Raw genomic sequence first — 24470 nt, 5'->3', positions numbered from 1 at the left:
CAGAGTTTCAGACAGAATCAACGAAGTCACATGCAAACTCTGTGATCCTTAAAAAAGACACACTAGAGCACTTCTGTCGTGGCCTTAAATCAACTAGTAGAGTACCCCGTACAGTAAAACCCACAGGAAGGAGTCATACAGCAGTCTGTAGCAGCACTTCTGTCGTGGCCTTACGTTAACTAGCAGAGTACCCCGTACAGTAAAACCCACAGGAAGGAGTCATACAGCAGTCTGTAGCAGCACTTCTGTCGTGGCCTTACGTTAACTAGCAGAGTACCCCGTACAGTAAAACCCACAGGAAGGAGTCATACAGCAGTCTGTAGCAGCACTTCTGTCGTGGCCTTACGTTAACTAGCAGAGTACCCCGTACAGTAAAACCCACAGGAAGGAGTCATACAGCAGTCTGTAGCAGCACTTCTGTCGTGGCCTTACGTTAACTAGCAGAGTAACCCGTACAGTAAAACCCACAGGAAGGAGTCATACAGCAGTCTGTAACAGCACTTCTGTCGTGGCCTTACGTTAACTAGCAGAGTACCCCGTACAGTAAAACCCACAGGAAGGAGTCATACAGCAGTCTGTAGCAGGACTTCTGTCGTGGCCTTACGTTAACTAGTAGAGTACCCCGTACAGTAAAACCCACAGGAAGGAGTCATACAGCAGTCTGTAGCAGCACTTCTGTCGTGGCCTTACGTTAACTAGCAGAGTACCCCGTACAGTAAAACCCACAGGAAGGAGTCATACAGCAGTCTGTAGCAGGACTTCTGTCGTGGCCTTACGTTAACTAGCAGAGTACCCCGTACAGTAAAACCCACAGGAAGGAGTCATACAGCAGTCTGTAGCAGCACTTCTGTCGTGGCCTTACGTTAACTAGCAGAGTACCCCGTACAGTAAAACCCACAGGAAAGAGTCATACAGCAGTCTGTAGCAGCACTTCTGTCGTGGCCTTACGTTAACTAGCAGAGTACCCCGTACAGTAAAACCCACAGGAAGGAGTCATACAGCAGTCTGTAGCAGCACTTCTGTCGTGGCCTTACGTTAACTAGCAGAGTACCCCGTACAGTAAAACCCACAGGAAGGAGTCATACAGCAGTCTGTAGCAGCACTTCTGTCGTGGCCTTACGTTAACTAGCAGAGTACTCCGTACAGTAAAACCCACAGGAAGGAGTCATACAGCAGTCTGTAGCAGCACTTCTGTCGTGGCCTTACGTTAACTAGCAGAGTACCCCGTACAGTAAAACCCACAGGAAGGAGTCATACAGCAGTCTGTAGCAGCACTTCTGTTGTGGCCTTACGTTAACTAGCAGAGTACCCCGTACAGTAAAACCCACAGGAAGGAGTCATACAGCAGTCTGTAGCAGCACTTCTGTCGTGGCCTTACGTTAACTAGCAGAGTACCCCGTACAGTAAAACCCACAGGAAGGAGTCATACAGCAGTCTGTAGCAGCACTTCTGTCGTGGCCTTACGTTAACTAGCAGAGTACCCCGTACAGTAAAACCCACAGGAAGGAGTCATACAGCAGTCTGTAGGAGCACTCAGTTCTACTCTGTGTTGTTAAACTACTGCTGTTTGATTCATAGATTTTTATCCCCATTAACTGTTAAAGAAAATACAGATCACTAACGGACAAGAACATTACCTATATCTAAACTAATAACACTACGACAAAAAAAAACCCAGACTATTTTAAAAATAATAAGAAAGAGAAAATAAATAATATAAAAAAATGAATAATATTAATCTCAAACATTCAAGAACAATGTGTGTGTGTGTTTGTGTGTGTGTGTGTGTGTCTTCACAGTCCATGTTATTTCTTGAGGTGTTGTTTTATCCATTTTTTAAAAACTGATTTTATTGTTTGCCTGAGTTGCCTGAGGTGGAAGAGAATTCCATGTAGTCGTTGCTCTATGTAGTACTGTGTGTCTCCAAGCCTCTGTTCTGGACTTGGGGACTCTGAAAAGACCCCTGATTGTGTGTCTTGTTGGGTTTTTGAGCTGTATGTTAACTGGCTGAACAGACAAGACAATACTTCTTATAATGGTTGAATGTCCTAAGTAGCAGTTCATTCTTAAATTGTCCTTTATTTTTAAAGAAATGAATTTGTTCAAAACTGTTCAACTGTTGTCTTTCACACTTTGTGTCAACTACTCACTACATTTTATGAACAGCAATGCTAGCTACCTGTAGCTTATGGTTTCAGAACGAGATTCATTCTCTGATCCTTTGGGTGGACAACATGTCAGTTCATGCTGCAAGAGCTCTGATAGGTTGGAGGACATCCTCCAGAAGGAGTCATAATTACTGTGCAAGTCTATGGAAGGGGGTGAGAACCACAAGCCTCCTAGTTTTTTTATTGAAGTCAATGTACCCAGAGGAGGACGGAAGCTAGCTGTCTTCCGGCTACACCATGGTGCTACCGTACAGAATGCTGCTAAGGTGTTTTAGTCAATTATTTGGTGATGTGAATATATTTAGTATAGTTTTATCTTAAAAGGAAAACATTTCAATATTTTGATTTTGGTCCACCCTTTCCTCCTCTGAGGAGCCTCCACTGTTCCTTATTCAACATGTCAGAGAAGCATGTTTGTTCTAAAAAGCATATTCCTGGACTCATGTGTGGCGCAGCGGTCTAAGGCACTGCATCTCAGCGCTTGAGGCTTCACTACAGGCCCGGGTTTGATCCCAGGCTGTGTCACAACTGGCTTCTGGGTTAAGCGGGTGGGTGTCATTTGGTGGGCTTGGCGGGTCATGTTTCAGAAGACACATGAATTGACCTTTGCCTCTCCTGAGCCCGTTGGGGAGTTGCAGTGATGAGACAAGATTGCAATTGGATATCACGAAAAAGGGGGTAAAATACAAATAATTATATGAAATAAAAAGTATATTGCTATCTGAATGTTCCAATGCATGATAGAAAGTAAAAAACGTAGAGCCGATATTATAGGTCATATCTGAATGCTAAGGGCTAGAATCAAGCTGTGTTCTCCGAGGAAAAGAGGGAGACGTGGCTACGTTGCCTACAGAACATGGCTATGACATTCAGTGGGGAAAGTGGGAGGGTTGAGCGGGACTATAAATTCAAAGACAGACTACTTTTCTATACTGAAAGAAGAGAAGAACATAGCTAGACTTTTGTTTTACTATTAAACTCAATGTTATTGTTTCTAATTTCATAAAGCAGCTTGTGTTTTTTAATCAGGAAAAGGGTAGCTAACTAGAATGCTGGTGGTGACGGGTTAGCTACGGGGAAGCAAGAGAATCGCCTGTGCAACGTGTATAATCGGAGGCGGAGCTAGAGCCGAGCCTGTCTGCCCACACCGCTTGCTCCTCCGCAGCTCACCAGCTGATGTAGGCTGTGTGCCGGGTGTGGCACGTCATTCCCACTGCTGAAGAGAACTGCGCTGTGCATCTGTGCTGCTCATATTAATTGTCCTTATCACTGAACATTTCTCAATCTCTCCAAAAACTATTTTCCAGTCCAGATTTTAGTCACAGAGATAATTTTGTCTCGTTTTAGTCAATTGATAATTTCCGTTTAGTTATAGTTTTTTCTGTAAATATTTAGTCAGTCGTCAATTGCCATTGAAAAATTGGTCTTTGACAAATATTTTTGTCACAATTTTTGATAACGAAATGAACACTGGTGTGTGTGTATGAGTTTGTGCGCTGCCTCTTACTTCTGCAGGGTGAGGTTGAGGTTGTCAGTGCAGGCTTTGATCTTGTTCTGGGCCTCCAGGTGGTTCATGCCGTTGGTGGCGATTCCGTCGATAGACAGAACTACATCTCCCACACTCATCTTGGCTTTGGCTGCTTTGCCCCCATCGGTCAGCTGTAAAAACACACAAAACCAAACATACAGGTTGAAATAAAACTAAAATAAACATATACTGTACGCTTGCATTCATTTACTATAACACTATAAAATTACAGTAGTCCGTCACTATGCCAGGACTGAGACATTCTATGCTATATTGAGCATAGCTTAGTGTATTTAACCTCCATGCCCTGGAGACTCCCAGTGCCTCCTGTATCAGACTCTAAAGACTGATATACAGAATACTTCTCTTTTCTTTCATCTCCTTAAAGCAACTTTCTTAAACAAACATTCAGTATGCATGAATTCATTTCAAACTGTGCATTCAACTCTATTTGTTCAGCTCTCTTACCACAGAAAACCTGACAAAAGGCTAAGAAGGCCTGATCAACCCTGCAATGCAAACCCCATGAATAAAAAACAGGAAATAATCGTTGTGAAATTATGAAACTACGCAATAAAATATTGATTTATTATTTTATATTGGCCATGCAGCACTGTGTTCTCTCCCTGTGGTGTCGTATGTAACCTTGGTTATGTAACACAGGCCTTTTCTCTCTCTTTATGATGCTGGCCACTTATCAGCTGGGCCCAAAATAGACCAGGCAAACTCTCCTGGGACACACAGTCAGACAGACAGGCCCTTTACACATGCTGTGTGTACAGTCAAAGAGACAGACAGACAGGCCCTCTCACATGCTGTGTGTACAGTCAAAGAGACAGATAGACAGACAGACAGGCCCTCTCACATGCTGTGTGTACAGTCAAAGAGACAGACAGACAGACAGGCCCTCTCACATGCTGTGTGTACAGTCAAAGAGACAGACAGACAGACAGGCCCTCTCACATGCTGTGTGTACAGTCAAAGAGACAGACAGACAGACAGGCCCTCTCACATGCTGTGTGTACAGACAGACAGACAGACAGGCCCTCTCACATGCTGTGTGTACAGACAGACAGACAGACAGACAGACAGACAGACAGACAGACAGACAGACAGACAGACAGACAGACAGACAGACAGACAGACAGACAGACAGACAGACAGACAGACAGACAGACAGACAGACAGACAGAAACAGTGGATTGAAGAAGAACACATTCCAACACATTCCACTAGGGACTAATGCACTCTATGTTCTTCTAACCCACTTGGCTTTGATTTAGAAAGAAAGGTATCCCCAAGGTAAAGACAGGCCGAGGGCCATATGTTACCCATAACCTTTGATTAGAGATGCTTATGATGAAGAGGTTCCCATGAAGTTACAATCTCCTGACAAAGCCCCAGTTTACTGTAACGGCCTAAAGCAGGGGTGTAATGGCGTTAAAGCAGGGGTGTTAACGGCCTAAAGCAGGGGTGTAACGGCCTAAAGCAGGGGTGTAATGGCCTTAAAGCAGGGGTGTTAACAACCTAAAGCAGGGGTGTAATGGCCTAAAGCAGGGGTGTAACGGCCTAAAGCAGGGGTGTAATGGCCTAAAGCAGGGGGGTAACGGCCTAAAGCAGGGGTGTAATGGCCTAAAGAAGGGGTGTAATGGCCTAAAGCAGGGGTGTAACGGCCTAAAGCAGGGGTGTAACGGCCTAAAGCAGTGGTGTAACGGCCTAAAGCAGGGGTATAACGGCCTAAAGCAGGGGTGTACAGCCTAAAGCAGGGGTGGGCAAACTTCTTAGCTCGAGGGTCAAATCTGGATTTTGAAATTTAACAGAGGACCTTACATAAACTCAGCAAAATAAGAAACGGCCCTTTTTCAGGACCCTGTCTTTCAAAGATAATTCGTATAAATCCAAATAACTTCACAGATTTTCTTTGTAAAGGGTTTAAACACTGTTTCCCATGCTTGTTCAATGAATCATAAACAATTAATGAACATGCACCTGTGGAACGGTCGTTAATTTCTCTGGGATATGTGGGACGGTAGCGTCCCACTTGGCCAAAAGCCAGAAAAAATGTAGCGCGCCAAATTCAAATATATTACTATAAAAATCAATCTTTCATGAAATCACACATGAAAGACACCAAATTAAAGCTACACATGTTGTGAATCCAGCCAACATGTCTGATTTCAAAAAGGCGAAAGCACACCAAACGATTATGTTAGCTCAGTACATAGCCACAGAAAAACACAGCCATTTTCCCAGCAAAAGATAGTAGTCACAAAAAGCAGAAATAGAGATAAAATTTATCACTAACCTTTGATGATCTTCATCAGATGACACTCATAGGACATCATGTTACACAATACATTTATGTTTTGTTCGATAATGTGCATATTTATATCCACAAATCTCGGTTTACATTGGCGCCATGTTCAGAAATGCCTCCAAAATATCCGGAGAAATTGCAGAGAGCCACGTCAAATAACAGAAATACTCATCATAAACTTTGATGAAAGATACATGTTTTACATATGATTAAACATACACTTGTTCTTAATGCAACCGCTGTGTCAGATTTCAAAAAAACTTTACGTAAAAAGCACATCATGCAATAATCTGAGACGGCGCTCAAACATAACAACATTTCTCCGCCATGTTGGAGTCAACAGAAATACGAAATTACATCATAAATATTCCCTTACATTTGATCATCTTCATCAGAATGCACTCCCAGGAATCCTAGTTCCACAATAAATCATTGTTTTGTTCGATAATGTCCATTACTTATGTCTAAGTAGCTACTTTTGCTAGCATGTTTGGTGCACATGTCCTAACGCTCACGCAAATGCAGGCGAACTCGGACGAAAACTTCAAAAAGTTATATTACAGGTCGAATAAACTGCTCAAACTAAGTAGAGAATCAATCTTCAGGATGTTGTTATCATATATATGCAATAAAGTTCCAACCGGAGCATTCCTTCATGTCTGTAGAAGTTATGGAACGCAAGGCGATATCATGAGGAAAGCACATTACCAGGAACTGGCATTCTGCCAGACCAATGACTGAAACACCTCCCATCCGGCCCCATATCACACTAGAGGCTTCATTCCACGTTCTACAGACTGTTGACATCCAGTGGAAGGCGTAGGAAGTGCAAACAGATCCATATCTTACAGGGAATTGAATCGGCGATGGGTTGAACATTGACCAGTCTCAGAATTCTCACTTCCTGTTAGTTTTTTTTCTCAGGTTTTTGCCTGCCATATGAGTTCTGTTATACTCACAGACATCATTCAAACAGTTTTACAAACTTCAGAGTGTTTTATATCCAATAGTAATAATAATGCATATATTATGCATATATTAGCATCTGGGACAGAGTAGGAGGCAGTTCACTATGGGCACGCAATTCATCCAAAAGTGAAAATGCTGCCCCCTATCATAAAGAAGTTAAGACACTAACAGCTTACAGACGGTAGGCAATTAAGGTCACAGTTATGAACACTTAGGACACTAGAGGCTTTTCTACTGACTCTGTAAAACACCAAAAGAAAGACACCCAGGATCCCTGGTCATCTGCGTGAACGTGCCTTAGGCATGCTGCAAGGAGGCATGAGGACTGCAGATGTGGCCAGGGCAATAAATTGCAATGTCCGTACTGTGAGACGCCTAAGACAGCACTACAGGGAGACAGGACGGACAGCTGATCGTCCTCGCAGTGGCAGACCACGTGTAACAACACCTGCACAGGATATGTACATCCGAACATCACACCTGCGGGACAGGTACAGGATGGCAACAACAACTGTCCGGGAACGCACAATCCCTCCATCAGTGCTCAGACTGTCCGCAATAGGCTGAAAGAGGCTGGACTGAGGGCTTGTAGCCCTTTTGTAAGGCTAGTCCTCACCAGACAGCACCGGCAACAGCATCGCCTATGGGCACAAACCCACCGTCGCTGGACCAGACAGGACTGGCAAAAAGTGCTCTTAACTGACGAGTCGCGGTTTTGTCTCACCAGGGTGATGGTCGGATTCGCGTTTATCGTCGAAGGAATGAGCGTTACACCGAGGCCTGCACTCTGGAGCGGGATTGATTTGGAGGTTCGTCATCATCGGACTGAGCTTGTTGTCATTGCAGGCAATCTCAACGCTGTGTGTTACAGGGAAGACATCCTCCTCCCTCATGTGGTACCCTTACTGCAGGCTCATCCTGACATGACCCTCCAGCATGACAATGCCACCAGCCATATTGCTCATTCTGTGCGGGATTTCCTGCAGGACAGGAACGTCTAGGACCTGTTGGATCGGAGGGTGAGGGCTAGGGCCATTCTCCCCAGAAATGTCTGGGAACTTGCAGGTGCCTTGGTGGAAGAGTGGGGTAACATCTCACAGCAAGAACTGGCAAATCTGGTGCAATCCATGAGAAGGAGATGCACTGCAGTACTTAATGCAGCTGGTGGCCACACCAGATACTGACTGTTATTTTTTATTTTGACCCCCCTTTGTTCTGGGCCGTAGTTTGCCCAACCCTGGCCTAAAGGCTAGACATATGACTGTATAATCTAATGTACTCTATCTACGGTATGTACTCTATCTACGGTCAAGGTCAGACTGAGGTAGACAGTAATCTGCTATGTACTGAGAAAAAATAGTGTTAAATACTACTGTTTGCTTGATCAGGTCATCAGTGATAAGTTGTGATGTAGGGCCTGAGAAACGATGAGGAGGGTTGTTGCTCTTGGAGGAAGGATGTGATCTTATCTGAGCTCCAGTAATGACTTTAGCTGACTGCCTGGTCTGTTGTGTTGTGAAGGAGAGGAGAGGAACGGCTGGGGGACATAGAAACGGGTACAGTAGATCATAGTTTCAGTCTGTGTTGTTATCTATGAAAGTACAAAGTGATAAGCACTAATCGCCTAATATCACCTTAGATCTATGTTCATTATGATGAGGGCCTGTGGGGAAGGTTTCAGAAGTGCAGACTATTTAGAACAGGAACAGAGATTTTAAATACTTTTTGTATTTAAAAAAAAAAAATCTCAGTCATGAGATATACAGTAGCTTAAGAGTTTTAGGACTTACAGTAAATCGTAAACTATAAAAACGATTAAAAAAACAAATAATGTACATTCCTGACAAATGCAACACTTTTTCCCTTCCCTTTGCAATACTATCCATTAGACCCTAATACACAGCAAACCCACATGAGTAAAGTACCACCCGTTTGTCTGACCCTGGCCAGGCGACCAGCCAGCCTGAAGCTGTATGCTGGCGCTAACACAGTAACACAGGATATGTCCTGACAGGAAGCAGCCTGACGAAACCACGACAACGGGGATGACTATCTCCCAGGTGTGGCGGGCGGCGATTACACAAGCCTGCCTGGCGTTCAGCTCGTCAATCACTCAACACTTCCCCTGTACACTCAACACCCGTGGAGACATTACACTGGACCAAACAGAGCTCAGAACCGCCTGTTCAGAACCGCCTGCTCAGAACCACCTGCATCCATAAAATAACATGGGTAGCTTTATTATGCAAGGAACCTCACCTCTCACAGTTATGTTATATGGGTCTAAATTCCTGTGGTTTAGAAGGCACACCAATGCTAGACATACACTGAGTGCACAAAACATTAGGAACACCTTCCTAATATTAAGTTGCACCCCCTTTTGCTCTAAGAACAGGGCATTGTCTCTACGAGGTGTCGAAAGCGTTCCACAGGGATGCTGGCCCATGTTGACTCTAATGCTTCCCACAGTTGTGTCAAGTTGGCTGGATGTCCTTTGGGTGGTGAACCATTCTTGATACACACGGGAAACGGTTGAGCGTAAAAAACCCTGCAGCGTTGCAATTCTCGACACAAACCGGTGCGCCTGGCACCTACTGTCTCCTCACATTCATCTACACTGATTGAAGTGGATTTAACAGGTGACATCAATACATCGTTCACCTGGAATGACCTGGTCAGTCTATGTCATGGAAAGAGCATAATGATTTGTACACTCAGTGTATTAACTTGACATACTAGTGTAGTGTCTGTGGGAGACCTGCAGCCCATTATGCTGAAGCATGCTGAGACAGACAGAAGCAACATTTTATAGAGGGTGGACCTCTCTTCTCTATCTGTCACTATTATTATAGTAAAGGTATAGTGTATCGGGTCTTAATATAGGTGGGCTAAGCTTCCTCAATTTGTGATTACATCACCAGAGATGGAGGATACCTCTCGTTCCACAGCAACAGCAGCTGTTGGTGTTTTCAGGCCACCTCATCACAGAGTCTCTGAGTCACATTAGTGATTATTCAGCCAGAGGAGAACCTCAGCCTAGACTGTCAATGAAGCAACTATTCACTCAATTCACTGCATTGTGTGCAAGGCGGCATAAAGGCTGCAGGTTGAGCAGCATGACGCTGTGAAGACCTGAACGCACAGGATGTTCTCTCCCTCTCTGGCTCCGCTGCCCAGGAATCCCTCTGATCCAGGAAGTTAGATAACCTCAGTAGGTAGAAACAAAGGAATCAAGAGCAGACTGTTCTGTACTGTACTGCCTGGAAGTCAGAAGTGCTATAGCGTAGGCTTCATTATGAGAGAGAAGAGAGAGAGAGAGAGAGAGAGAGAGAGAGAGAGAGAGAGAGAGAGAGAGAGCGAGAGAGAGAGAGAGAGAGAGAGAGAGAGAGAGAGAGAGAGAGAGAGAGAGAGAGAGAGAGAGAGAGAGAGAGAGAGAGAGAGAGAGAGAGAGAGAGAGAGAGAGAGAGAGAGAGAGAGAGAGAGGGGGGGGGGGGGGCAGAGGGGGAACCCCATGACACATTTTCCTAGTTTCCTTGTTCTTTGTTGCAGTTTCTTTTATCAAGGAAATCAGAATGTAAAACCTGCAGGAAGTACTGGAAGCATAGCTCAGGCATACTGTATGCATACCGTAAATTCACAGGCATACTATATTTTTTAGTAGACCGGCACACACTTATGCACACACACAGCACAGTAGCCCAGTAAAACCCACAAAGCCTCGACCCATTTCTCTTTAAGACTGTTAAGTGAAATTACTTCAACTGCTCTCTGGGGTGTAATTGGTGGCCAATCTGAGGCTTGGTAAATACAGTACAAACTCTATTACAGTGAGTCTAAGCATCCCTGGAGAACAGCTAGTCCAGGCTCCATTCCCCAGGCCCAGACAAGGCCCAGACAAGACCTAGACCAGGCCAAGACCAGACCAGACCAGACGAGAGCCAGCTGACCCAGTCTGACCAACACAAAACAGCCCTTCTCAGTCCCTCCAGTGCCCTGGGGTCAATGACAGTGTCAACAGTAGGGTTATGGGAGGGAGCACAGCTCAGTCTAAGCACCCAGCAGGATTGCAGTGTGTGGGTTATGGTCAGGGAAATGTGCATGTGTGCTTGAGTAGAACAGCCACGTGAAGTGCAGCGGCAGGGGTGAAATATTTCAGTTTGGGACAGCCTTACCCTTTAGCCATCTAGAATCCCTCCATGAAGGAAGAAAACAATGTGACATACCTTAGTCTATATTTGGTATGATAAATTCTCATCATCATCTCCAGAAACAGTGCTTTTAAGACAGAGGCTATGCTTCACTTTTCTTCCTTTTAAAGCTCTGATAAAAGTATACTGTCTGTGTGCTTTACTTAAGCAATAAGGCCTGAGGGTAGAGGTCGACCGATTAATCGGAATGACCGATTAATCGGGGCCGATTTCAAGTTTTCATGACAATCGGAAATCGGTATTTTTGGGCGCCGATTTGCCGATTTATTTGTTTATTTAAAAAAAAATATGTACACCTTTATTTAATCTTTATTTAACTAGGCAAGTCAGTTAAGAACACATTCTTATTTTCAATGACGGCCTAGGAACGTTCTGCCTCGTTCAGGGGCAGAACGACAGATTTTTAACCTTGTCAGCTCGGGGATCCAATCTTGCAACCTTACAGTTAACTAGTCCAATGCTCTAACACCTGATTACATTGCACTCCACGAGGAGCCTGCCTGTTAGCGAATGCAGTAAGCTAAGGTAAGTTGCTAGCTAGCATTAAACTTATCTTATAAAAAACAATCAATCAATGACTGTCATTGCTCCAATGTGTACTTAACCATAAACATCAATGCCTTTCTTAAAATCAATACACAAGTATATATTTTTAAACCTGCATATTTAGCTAAAAGAAATCCAGGTTAGCAGGCAATATTAACCAGGTGAAATTGTGTCATTTCTCTTGCGTTCATTGCACGCAGAGTCAGGGTATATGCAACAGTTTGGGCCGCCTGGCTCTTTGCGAACTAATTTGCCAGAATTTTACGTAATTATGACAACATTGAAGGTTGTGCAATGTAACAGGAATATTTAGACTCATGGATGCCACCCGTTAGATAAAATACGGAACGGAATAAACGTTTTGTTTTCGAGGTGATAGTTTCCGGATTAGTCAAAGGTATATGGTTTAGAGAGAAATAGTCAACGCGTTATAATTCCTGTAATAACTTGCGGCTGAATTTGAAAGGGGTTCCTTCGTTATTTTACCGTTCTTGTCTTCCATAGAGAATGTCTTGATCTACTTCAAATAAGGTCTGTGTTTCGTGCAGGCTTAAACCGCCTCGACGTTTTGATACCCGTGTAAATCTCATTAGGATAAGGTAACGTTTGTCAACATATTTTCATAAATCCACTCTACAATTTTTTTTATCTTCGCTTATATTTAGCCAATATTGATCAGAGTTACCTTGTCCTATGGATATCTACACAGTTATAAAATTGGCACGGTGATGTAAGCCTACACGAAACACAGACCTTATTTTAAGTGAATCTAAAAATATCCTATGGAATAAATGAAGGAACCGCTTTTCAGATTTTGCTAGAAGGTGTCATGGGAATTATGACTCGCACTTTGGTTGTCAATTCTTACCATGCCCATTATTAAAATAGGATTTCCTGCATATAGAAATTCAAGTTTTTGTTTTCAACATTCATCACAGGTAACTTAAACTCTATTTTTATTCAAACAGTTGAGAGTATTTGTCTCCTAAGCAGATTCTTCAGTATCATTGTCACTTCAGAGCTGTGCGTGTGTGTGTATTTATGTATTATATTAAGTTAACAGTGGGTAGGAACAGTGGGTCAACTGCCTTGTTCAGAACAGACAGATTTTTTACCATGTCAGCTCTGGGATTCAATCTAGTAACCTGTCGGTTACTGGCCCAATGCTCTAACCACTAGGCTACCTTCCAGCCCACTCATTCAGACACCCATTGTGAACAGTCACATTATTATTTTATATAATGAGCGGCTAACAATCTATCTTGCTATGTAATATCGTAATAGTGAAATCCTTAAAGAGCTTAGCTCCTCATATGAAATAAATATGACTGACAGACCTCCATTCCCCGTCCACTCAACAACAGCACAAAATACAAACATTATTCTGTTTCAGAAGAGGCACCAGAATGCTTCTCATTACATGTGTTTGACAGATGAGAGCAAGGCAGCCATCCCAATGGTTGACATATCTTCCATATTTCCCTCCTCTTTGAATGTGATCTAACCACATGCTGCTGGTTGCTGGTGTGTGGCGCTGGTTTCAGCACAGTACTGCCTCCTCTATTACTGGCTAGTTACGGGTAATGAATGAATGTTCCCCCAGGATGACACTAGAGTTCTGAGCGTTTCCGTTTACAGATGAACAAGTCCTCCAGCTCTCTCTGTGAGCTGGTGACTGAACCTGAACAGGGCCACTGGGCCAGGGTCAGTTAGTATTTAGCGGTTGGAATCAATAACAGATGAGGTTGAAGTGGTATTACCAAGTTAACCCGAGGAAATGCTCTTCCCTCTGGTCTAATGAGAGGAACCTTATTTGCATTCTATATAGATGAAATCATCTCTGGTATTGGCTTTAAGAGTAGTTCCCCTTTCACAGAGGACAAATATACATTTCTGACACAGTCTTCACAACGGTGCTAATTAAGAGTTTTAATGAAAATGTATGATGTGAGAGCGGTATCTCTTTATCTACACTGTGACTCACCATATAGAGAGAGTACACCAGGACATCTTTCCTCCCCTTCAATAACCACTGAGTGTATCCATGCGCATCCCATCTGTCTTTTACAAGACAATTAGCCCGTGTAATCAGATAATCAAATAATGACAACATTATCATATAAATCTAATTCAAAACTAATAAACTGCTTGAATTAAAACGTTTACTGATCAATGCTCATATTATTATGAGGGTGATTGTTAGATTAGGCAAGCATGATAAAATAATCATGGAATAGGAACCAATAGCAGATGACTTGTTATTCTCAGAACCAGATGACAGGGGGATGGGGGTTTGGACGGAGAGTGAGTGAGGAAGATGAGTGGAGCTTTAGGAGAGCTTTGATGTGCAGAACAAAGTTTCTCACGAAGACAAAGAGCAGCAGTTGTAGATGTAGTGGTATTATTCCTTGAGTTATTTCTCTAGAAATCCTGCCAGAAACATTGTAGCTACAGTTGGCTTCCCCTGTCCGGTGTGTAGAATTCTAGCAATCCAGATCATGTCAGAATATATTGATCAAATAATTGATTTAAACTAACTGTTAAAAAGGGGCAATATTACAAAACTCATGAAGGATGTTGTAGTTGATCTGATATGGTATATTTTATCCCAACATTGTTATACATGACATTTGAATCTTGTGTACCAACTGAACTCAGCAGTTAGCCTAGTGGTTAAGAGTGTTGGGCCAGTAACCGAGAGGTCGCTGGTTTGTATTCCCGAACCAACTAGGTGAAAAATCTGTCGATGTGCCCTTGAGCAAGGCACTTAACCCTAATTGCTCTGGATAAGAGCATCTGCTAAATGATGTAAATGTATAAATCAACAAGTTTAGTATACACACCTACACCAGATTAACAAGTTAGGCAGAGTGTCTGTGGTTGTAGCATTAAGGAGTCAAATTAGAGGAAGTGACTTGTGAGTGCTTGGGAAAGGGATGTGATGTCTGAGGCAGTATGAGGGCCTTATATGGAGTTGTTACTACAGATGTAGGATCTTAATTTGAGACAGTTTGCTATAGCAGGAAAATAATCCTGCAGGAAATGTGGATTATAATTATTGGACATTTTTGTAAGGGTTGCTATATTTTTCGTAAGGGAATATCACGTCTGAAATTTCAAAGTGGAAATTACAAACTCCAGAAGCCTTTTTAATCCTGAAATACACTACATGTTTTATATTTCCTGCATAGCAGGAATGTTCTCCTGCAACATGGTGATCACATTAACATCCTACATCTGTATCAACCTGATAGAGACAATGCAGTCTGTGACTGACAACCCCATGTCCTCAAACAGAAAACGATATATTGCAAACACTGATCAACACTGGCTGTTTTAAAACATCCACTGGGTCAGATCCCTCACATTCATTTACCTTCACACAAACACTCTTCTACAGAGCAGCTTACAGTAGTGAGTGTCTACATTTTTCATATTGTACTGGTCTCCCGTGGGAATCGAACACACAACCCTGGCGTTGCAAGTGCCATGCTCTACCAACTGAGCCACATGGTACCTTCAAAACCATGTGAATAAAAACCTCTAACTTCTTTAAACGGCAATAAACTGAAATATGAATAGATCTAGTTACTGTGTGGAGACAAGGCAACAGCCCCAGCATGTCGATATAAAAGATGATTAAAGGCCCTGAACCCTCTGCCTTCTGAATCACTGGGATTAATCTGTGGAGGCAGCATTCCTCGGTCGGTGTGCTGTTCAGCTAAACCACAACCTGCTGGGCCAGTACAAGCAGGACAAATGGCCCAGAAAGAACATGGTGTGGTAGAGAGCTGAGGTGCAGGTGGCGTCTTGCCTTTTATACCGCACACCTGTTACAGCCTGCACAGAATGTTCTGTGGGAAAGAATACGAGAACAGGAAAAAAGAGTCGAGAAGAGAGGATAGAGGAGAGAAGAGAAGAAAGAAGAGAGGAGAAAAGAGAGGAGAGAAGAGAGCAGAGGAAGAGGTACAGTAGAGGACGATATAAAAGAAGAGAAGAGAGAAGAGAGGAGAAAAGAGAGGAGAGATGAGAGAAGAGGAAGAGGTACAGTAGAGGACGATATAAAAGAAGAGAAGAGAGGAAAAAAGAGAGAATAGAGGAGAGAAGAGAAGAGAGGAGAAAAGAGAGGAGAGAAGAGACGAGAAAAGAGAGGAGAGATGAGAGGAGAGATGAGAGGAGAGAAGAGAGGAGAAAAGAGAGGAGAAAAGAGAGGAGAGATGAGAGGAGAGAAGAGAGGAGAGAAGAGAGGAGAAAAGAGAGGAGAGAAGAGAGGAGAGAAGAGAGGAGAGAGGAGAAGAGAGAAGAGAGGAGAGAAGAGAGGAGAAAAGAGAGGAGAGAAGAGAGCAGAGGAAGAGGAAGAGGTACAGTAGAGGACGATATAAAAGAAGAGAAGAGAGGAAGAGGATGAAAAGCAAGTGTTCTTTTCCTTTGAGGAAAACATCTTATTAACAGCCACTTGAACAGGGCAGGCTCTTGTCCATCCGTGTCTTTGGCTGGGTTGTCATGGTCTGGTTCCAGCCATTACCTCCTGCAATCACACTGCTGCTGAAAGCTGAAAGCCAGGACCCAGGAGATAAGCTGCCGCTGGCCCAAGGCTGGCACTTTCACGACTAATGCCATGAAAACACAAACAAAACATTCCAAAAGCAAGACCAGTACTTCAGACTGAATACTGAATGCCCTACTTTGCCCTGAAACAAAATGCCATTGCGGAGGGGTGATATTAATAAATCAATTAATGATGGCAATCACCTGATTACCATATGTCACTCACAAAACAACAAATTAATAACTACAGCTGTATGTGTGCATGCGTGTGTGTGTGTGTGTGTGTTGGTGTAAATGTGTCCTCTTCATAAAACTGAAAACTGTCACACAGGAAATGGCAGTTTAACTCTGATTTCAGACATATTAAGCAGTATGTGTGAAACTGAATGCCTGCTGGTGCAGCTCATGCAGACCTCAATTGGCCACGGTAAGCAGGATGCATGGTTGGTTCGTGTGTAATAATACTGAGAGAGCTGCTTCCACCAGCTCTGAAGCAAAAAGACACGGGGAGAGTTCCTGAGTACAATCTTATCAAGTCCCAACCGATAGAGAGACAAAGCCGATTCTGTGTAGTGTTACTTGATAACCATTAAACCAGGGATGGGCAACTGGCGACCCCCTTTAGAAGGCCCTCGGATATATATATATTTTTAACTCAGTCGGGGTCTCAACATACTGTTGCAAGTTAGAATAGTAGAACACACAGGGTGCAATTTCAAAATGTGGTTGTGGATCAGCAGTTTTTCTCTTGTTATGTCACTCACTTATAGTCGCTCAATTAGCCCGTGTCAGCTAACAATTTTAGAGACTCGTAAGTTAGTCTAGTGGCCAGCTATCTAAACTTAGTAATCATTGACCCTCATGATGACTTCAGATTTTTGTGGGCCTCACCCCCATTAAAGTTTCCCATCCCTGCATCAAACAAGCCTCAAAATATGTCAGCCATTTACTGTACTGTGTTCATATCACTTGAAAATGAAGTTTAAACATATGATTAACTTTATATTAGAAACACATAAAACATACAAGGTTTTATGAAAGAGTTGGCTGACATCTTCTCTCAGTTCTTGTGATGTTAGGTAGTTGTGTGGTGTTAGGTAGTTGTGTGGTGTTAGGTAGTTGTGTGGTGTTAGGTAGTTGTGTGGTGTTAGGTAGTTGTCTGGTGTTAGGTAGTTGTCTGGTGTTAGGTAGTTGTCTGGTGTTAGGTAGTTGTGTGGTGTTAGGTAGTTGTGTGGTGTTAGGTAGTTGTGTGGTGTTAGGTAGTTGTCTGGTGTTAGGTAGTTGTCTGGTGTTAGGTAGTTGTCTGGTGTTAGGTAGTTGTCTGGTGTTAGGTAGTTGTCTGGTGTTAGGTAGTTGTGTGGTGTTAGGTAGTTGTGTGGTGTTAGGTAGTGTGAGTTGTCTGGTGTTAGGTAGTTGTGTGATGTTAGGTAGTTGTGTGGTGTTAGGTAGTGTTAGGTAGTTGTGTGGTGTTAGGTAGTTGTGTGTGGTGTTAGGTAGTTGTGTGGTGTTAGGTAGTGTGAGTTGTGTGGTGTTAGGTAGTGTGAGTTGTAATAAAAGTCAACTGTTCAAATGGTTCAAATTCAGATTCAGATCACAGACCAACTGATTTCTCCAGAGCAGACATTCCTGTCGCCCTGCCGCCTCGTTTGTCTTCCTGGCCAATGACTTGATCTCAAACGTTTAACATTTTTCAACAAACCAAGAAGCAAAAGCAGTGGAGTGAAATAAATCAAAATGGAGTGATAAGTTACTGGAACCATAGATAGAATTGTTTTATTTCGCCATGCCATCAGGGTAGATTGGAAGCAGCTGCCTGACTACACACTACTCAGACTCACTGACCAAACAGATCTGGGCTGAAAAATGCATTGCATTGCTATGAAACCCACAGTTCTATTGATCTATGCATTTTGTAGATCAGAAGACTAATAGGCATATTAAACATTGTTATGTCTGAAAGATGTGTGAATCTGAATTAAAGCTGGATTAATTGATGTAGATCAGGATGTCACACCTAGTCAGCACGTTAACAACCCTTTCCCTCCCAACACAGTACTTTATTATCCACTCTTTTTTCCATCGTGATTGACTGACTGCCATTTCCATTCCATCTGTCATTCATCCTCAGACACTGAGTGGACGTGTTGATGTGTTTCTGGCTCAGTATTCTGGCCTGTTAAAGTAGCAGCTTTAAACATGAAATACCGTAACGTCTGCTCTCACTCAGCTCTCTGCTGCTGATACCCTCCTGCCAGTTCCAGGGATGGTTAGGATTTTGGAGAAATAAAAATAAAAAGATATGATTAGGTTCTCGTTTTATGAGGAACACAGGACTTCAAGGCAGTCTGGTGCTATTGACAAGATCAAAGATGGACTGGCCATCACTGGTTTCACAGGGTCATGAGACAGCTCCATAGAAGGACAACAGAGAAGAGGAGAGTAGACTGAAACCTACTATAAACAGTGAAATATGGGTCTGATCCAAGAAAACAAATCTCAGTCTCAAGTTAAAATGAAAAAAAAATCCTGTTATCATGATGCATTTCAGTTTAATCTAGAGAGTACTAATATTAAACACACCACCTAAACCCACAGTGATGAGATCAAATCATTAGGGATGCAAAATCCCAGCAACTTTCAATAAATTCCCTGGTTTCCACACAATCCCAGTTGGAGGATTCCCAGAATCAGGAGGGAGTAAGCAAAAAGGGGAATATAAGGGATAAATGGGAATATATTGAAAGTTCCCGGAATTTTGCAACCCTACAAACCATAAACTAGCTCCATGGGCGCATGTGGGATTCATGCAGGAAGACCAGACCAAGCCATTGCCTAAGGCTAGTTAAATGAGGGGTGTAAATATCACTGAGGCAGACCTAAAGACCCACTGTAGATGTGTTTCATAGGGTAGATATTATATCCATCCGCTGTGTGTGTTGATGACGTACTGTTAGTGTCCATTAGTATCTGAATGGGTAGAAATGTAACCACACACACTATTTAACAAAGCCACAAACCACTAGACCTTAAATATGAACAATTTGGACTTTTTTTACTGACTTCCCACTGCGCTTCCAATCGCAATAAATCCTCTCTCTCTCTCTCTCTCTCTCTCTCTCTCTCTCTCTCTCTCTCTCTCTCTCTCTCTCTCTCTCTCTCTCTCTCTCTCTCTCTCTCTCTCTCTCTCTCTCTCTCTCTCTCTCTCTCTCTCTCTCTCTCTCTCTCTCTCTCTCTCTCTCTCTCTCTCTCTCTCTCTCTCTCTCTCTCTCTCTCTCTCTCTCTCTCTCTCTCTCTCTCTCTCTCTCTCTCTCTCTCTCTCTCTCTCTCTCTCTCACACACACACACACACACCCTGATTAGGTCCATATGACATATGCTGTACTATCAGTTTAAGGACTTGTGCAGTCTTCAATTTCTAAGTCTTATTCTTCTTGTAGAGATTGTATTAAAACGATATTACTGGAGACAGATAACGGATAGAGAATCATTATTGATCAACTTTTTACATTTGGGCTGTATGTCATTTGGTCTCTCTACTACGCAAACCATGATCTGTCTTTATGGTTTCCTGAAATACCAGAGGGTGTTTTGGTGTTTTTAATTTATTTTGTCTGGACTGGGATTCTGGTGAAGGCTCAGTTCTATGTCAAACAAGGGCAGGGCTGAAGACCAGACAGCTCTCCACCATTTGAGTAAAGTTAACTTTATTCCCATTAATCTAAAATAAACCTGAAAATAGTTTAGTTACTAAATGACCCAGGAACCCACATTAGCTATGCTCTGTGTAGAGTAGTTGGCATTCAATCTCTCTGCAATGATAATTCTCATGTTTTGGGGCTCAGGGTTCTAGAATGAATCCCATGCACAATCCTGAACCAGTATAACTCACACTAATGAGCAGTGTTCTATAAAAGTACTACTACACTCAAGGAAGTACAAATTCAGAGCAACATGAACTGTGTGTTTAATAACAGACTGAAGTTACATGAGAAAATCCGAAAACTCCCAGCAAATGTCTATAAAGAAGATTGACCAGACAGAATATACTGTAGATGTTTACTGTGACATCACAGAGCTCTGTGAGAAATGATCCAGACCAAAGGAACTGCTTTGGGGGGGGGGGGGGGGGAGAGTGAGAGAGAGAAGAGGAAAACATATGTGCTGATCCTCGTCTAACCTACAGTAAACAGTGAGCAGACATGTAAATCAATCTCGCCGTCATTTAGCCTGCAGGAGAAACAAGAGTTCTGGACCCTCCTCCCTCTGTGACTGGATTAATGATCCATATGCTCAATGGATGTGGTCATTGAATGAAACTGATGTTACCTAAAAAGGAGTGCTGTAGCAGCAGAATTCACAGATTAGTGACACCGACACTCAGACACCAAGAATACTGTACTGTTCCCTTTCTCTGCTAATCACGAATGGAACACTTACTTTGACAGCATACTTGCCAGCATCATATTCAGTTGCATACCGTTATTCAGTACACACTGTACAGTGCATTTGGAAAGTATTCAGACCCATTTTTCCACATTTTGTTACGTTACAGCCTTATTCTAAAATTGAATAAACGTACGTTTTTCCTCATCAATCTACACACAATACCCCATAATGACAAAAGCGAAAACAGGTTTTAGAAATGTTTGAAAATGTATTAAAACTTTAAAACAGAACTACCTTATTTACATAAGTATTCAGACCCTTTGCTATGAGACTCAAAATTGAGCTCAGGTGCATCCTGTTTCCATTGATCACCCTTGAGATATTTCTACAACTTGATTGGAATCCATCTGTGGTAAATTAAATTGATTGGACAGGATTTGGAAAGGTCCCACAGTTGATAGTGCATGTCAGAGCAAAAGCAAGCCATAAGGTCGAAGGAATTGTCCGTAGAGAGCAGAGGCAGGATTGTGTCAAAGCACAGATCTGGGGAAGGGTACCAAAACATTTCTGCATCATTGAAGGTCCCCAAGAACACAGTGGCCTCCATCATTCTTAAATTAATAAAGTTTGGAACCACCAAGACTCTTCGTAGAACTGGCCGTCTGGCCAAACTGAGCAATCGGGGGAAAAGGGCCTTGGTCAGGGAGGTGACCAAGAACCCGGTGGTAACTCTGACAGAGCTCCAGAGTTCCTCTGTGGAGATGGGAGAACCTTCAAGAAGGACAACCATCTCTGCAGCACTCCACCAATCAGGCCTTTATGGTAGAGTGGCCAGACGGAAGCCACTCCTCAGTAAAAGGCACATGACAGCCCATTTGGAGTTTGCCAAAAGCCACCTAAAGGACTCTCAGACCATGAGAAACAAGATTCTCTTGTCTGATGAAACCAAGATTGAACTCTTTGGCCTGAATGCCAAGCGTCACATCTGGAGGAAATCTGGAACCATCCCTACGGGGAAGCATGGTGGTGGCAGCATCATGCTGTGGGTATGTTTTTCAGCGGCAGGGACTGGGAGACTAGTCAGGATCGAGGGACAGATGAACGGAGCAAAGTATAGAGAGATCCTTCATGAAAACCGGCTCCAGAGCGCTCAGGACCTCAGACTGGGGCGAACGTACTCCTTCCAACAGGACAACAACCCTAAGCACACAGTCAAGACAAAGCAGGAGTGGTTTCGGGACAAGTCTCTGACTGTCCTTGAGTGGCCCAGCCAGAGCCCGGACTTGAACCCTGAAAACAGCTGTGCAGCGACGCTCCCCATCCAACCTGACAGAGCTTGAGAGGATCCGCAGAGAAGAATGGAAGAAACTCCCCAAATACAGGTGTGCCAAGCTTGTAGCGTCGTACTCACGAAGACTCGAGGCTGTAATCGCTGCCAAAGGTCCTTCAACAAAGTACTGAGTAACGGGTCTGAATACTTATGTAAATGTGATTTTTCTGTGTTTTTTTTTTATACATGTGCAACAATTTCAAGAAATCTTATTTACCTTTATCATTATGAGGTATTGTGTGTAGATTGATGAGGAACATTTTATTTAATACATTTTAGAATAAGGCTTTAACGTAACAAAATGTGGAAAAGTCAAGGGATCTGAAAACTTTCGGAATGCACTGTACATACCATATTCAGTTACATACAGTTACATACATGCTAAACACACAGACCAGCGGGCTACACTAATACAGTCATTTCCTGGTCTAACGTGTACTTTCCCTAACGCTACCCCTTCTGGACATCATCTCAGACCAGACGTCAGCTCACATTTCAACTGGAGTGCTCAACTCATAACTCGAAATGGGACCATTTTTGTCCACAGTGTAGTTCAATTTAAAAGAAAAGTCTTGCCATTTCACATCCCCATCCATATATATTTCACATGACAATGCAGATGATGTAAACATGTCTTTACTCTACATCTGATACAGACTCAATGATCAGATCAGAATCACTTTTAAAGGCCCAATGCAGCTGTTTTTATCTCAATATCAAATCATTTCTGGGTAACAATTAAGTACCTTACTGTGATTGTTTTCAATTAAAATGGTCAAAAAGAAACAAAAATAGTTTCTCAGCAAAGAGCAATTTCTTAAGCAAAAAGTTTGCTAGGACTGTCTGGGAGGGGAAAACTGAGTGGGGAGGGGGAAACTGAAAACTAGCTGTTATTGGCAGAGAGGTTTGGAACTCGCTTTCTTATTGGTCTATCAACTAATTTACCGCCTGGCTGTAACGCTCGTCTGATGAAGGAGTGGACCAAAGCGCAGCGTGATACGTGTTCATGATATTTATTTAAATCTGAACACTAGAACAAAAATAACAAAGCGAGAAACGAACAGTTCTGTAAGGTAACTAAAGCTACACAGAAAACAACTAACCACAAACACAGGTGGGAAAAAGCTACCTAAGTATGATTCTCAATCAGAGACAACGATAGACAGCTGCCTCTGATTGAGAACCACACCCGGCCAAACACAAAGAAATAGAAACATAGAAATAAAGAAACTAGAATGCCCACCCTAGTCACACCCTGGCCTAACCAAAATAGAGAATAAAAGCCTCTCTATGGCCAGGGCGTGACACTGGCAGGTGAAAACTCCATCCCACCAAAACAGGCTGAAATTTCAGGCGGCCTTTTCAAACAGCTCTTACACTAAAATAACATTATCATAATTTTCACAATTTCACAGTATTATTCCAACCTCATAGTTTGGAAATATATATAAACACAGGAAAATCACATTTTTGACTGCACTGGGATTTTAAGGAATAACTCCAAACTCTGTGGTTGTGTGATAACCCCGTAGCGTCACCATGCTCCATTCCATCTCTGTTTGATTTATTACTCAGGTTCCTCCTCCTGCTTTGTACTGTGTTATTACAAAGCCAAAGCTATGTCCTGGTTCTATTGAGATCACAGAAACAAGCTACAACATCTCCCTGTCAACCTCCTAACTCTAATCAAAATATATCATGTGGCCAGTAGAACATCTAGATTAAACAAACTACAAGCACAGTAGCTAGCAGACTACAGGTCAGACTCAAATGTCAAACCGATGCTGTACTTAAGCTAGCCACTTCCAATTGTAGTCCTAAAATCGAGTGTGATTTTCGCAGTCTATTAATAGAGAAACTACTGGAGCCATGGCTAGACCGTTGACAGATGTTGTAGTAGAGAAGTAGAAAAAGGGCTTGTTTGCCAAAATCTCGCACTATCCCTTTAAAAGCGCTTCAAGGCAGAAATATATATTTCTGGGAGTGGCGGCAACAATTTAGCAGCGGCGGGGCTTAATGAATATACAGACAGACGTTTCCATACGAGTGCCTTGTAATGGTTGACTTTCCTGCTGTACTGTATGTACAGACAGTCAGTCAAAATGGTTCCAAAATGTTGCCCTGACAAATCTGGACACCTGACTTCTATTCTGCTACTGAATATGTTGAATGATGATATAAACATGCTTAAACTTTGTTTTACCAATCAAATAGCTATAAAGAGGTGGTTGGAACAAGCTCCCCGTTGGATACAGTCTTGGCAAAGGGGTAAAAAACAAAGGTAAACAGATTACAGCTGTAGTCACAACAGCTAGGATGGAATGCGCCTTTGGTATGATAACTGTTGTTCAGCACTTACAGCTAGTCTGTCTCCAGGCGGACCAGAGTGAGAGAGCAATGAGAGAGTTAGACAGGTTTGTCAGTTGTGTGTAGAGAGAGGGCCCATCAGTGGAATTACAGACAACTTTAA

General features: G+C 42.8%; 1 protein-coding gene across 5 annotated transcripts in view; it reads right to left on the bottom strand.

Moving 5' to 3' along the window:
• The window catches only part of LOC139536707 (PDZ and LIM domain protein 5-like), a 97475-nt gene that overhangs the window by 44012 nt on the left and 28993 nt on the right, over positions 1-24470 (bottom strand). For all 5 annotated transcript variants that reach the window (XM_071337316.1, XM_071337322.1, XM_071337325.1 and 2 more), the window contains exon 3: positions 3676-3827. In XM_071337316.1, coding sequence (XP_071193417.1) covers positions 3676-3827 — 152 coding nt within the window. The remainder of the gene's footprint in view (positions 1-3675; positions 3828-24470) is intronic.

This window comes from Salvelinus alpinus, chromosome 1 (assembly GCF_045679555.1).
Source record: "Salvelinus alpinus chromosome 1, SLU_Salpinus.1, whole genome shotgun sequence".
NCBI lineage: Eukaryota > Metazoa > Chordata > Actinopteri > Salmoniformes > Salmonidae > Salvelinus > Salvelinus alpinus.
Note: the sequence above shows the minus strand (reverse complement) of the source record. Positions and strands in the feature narration are given on the sequence as shown.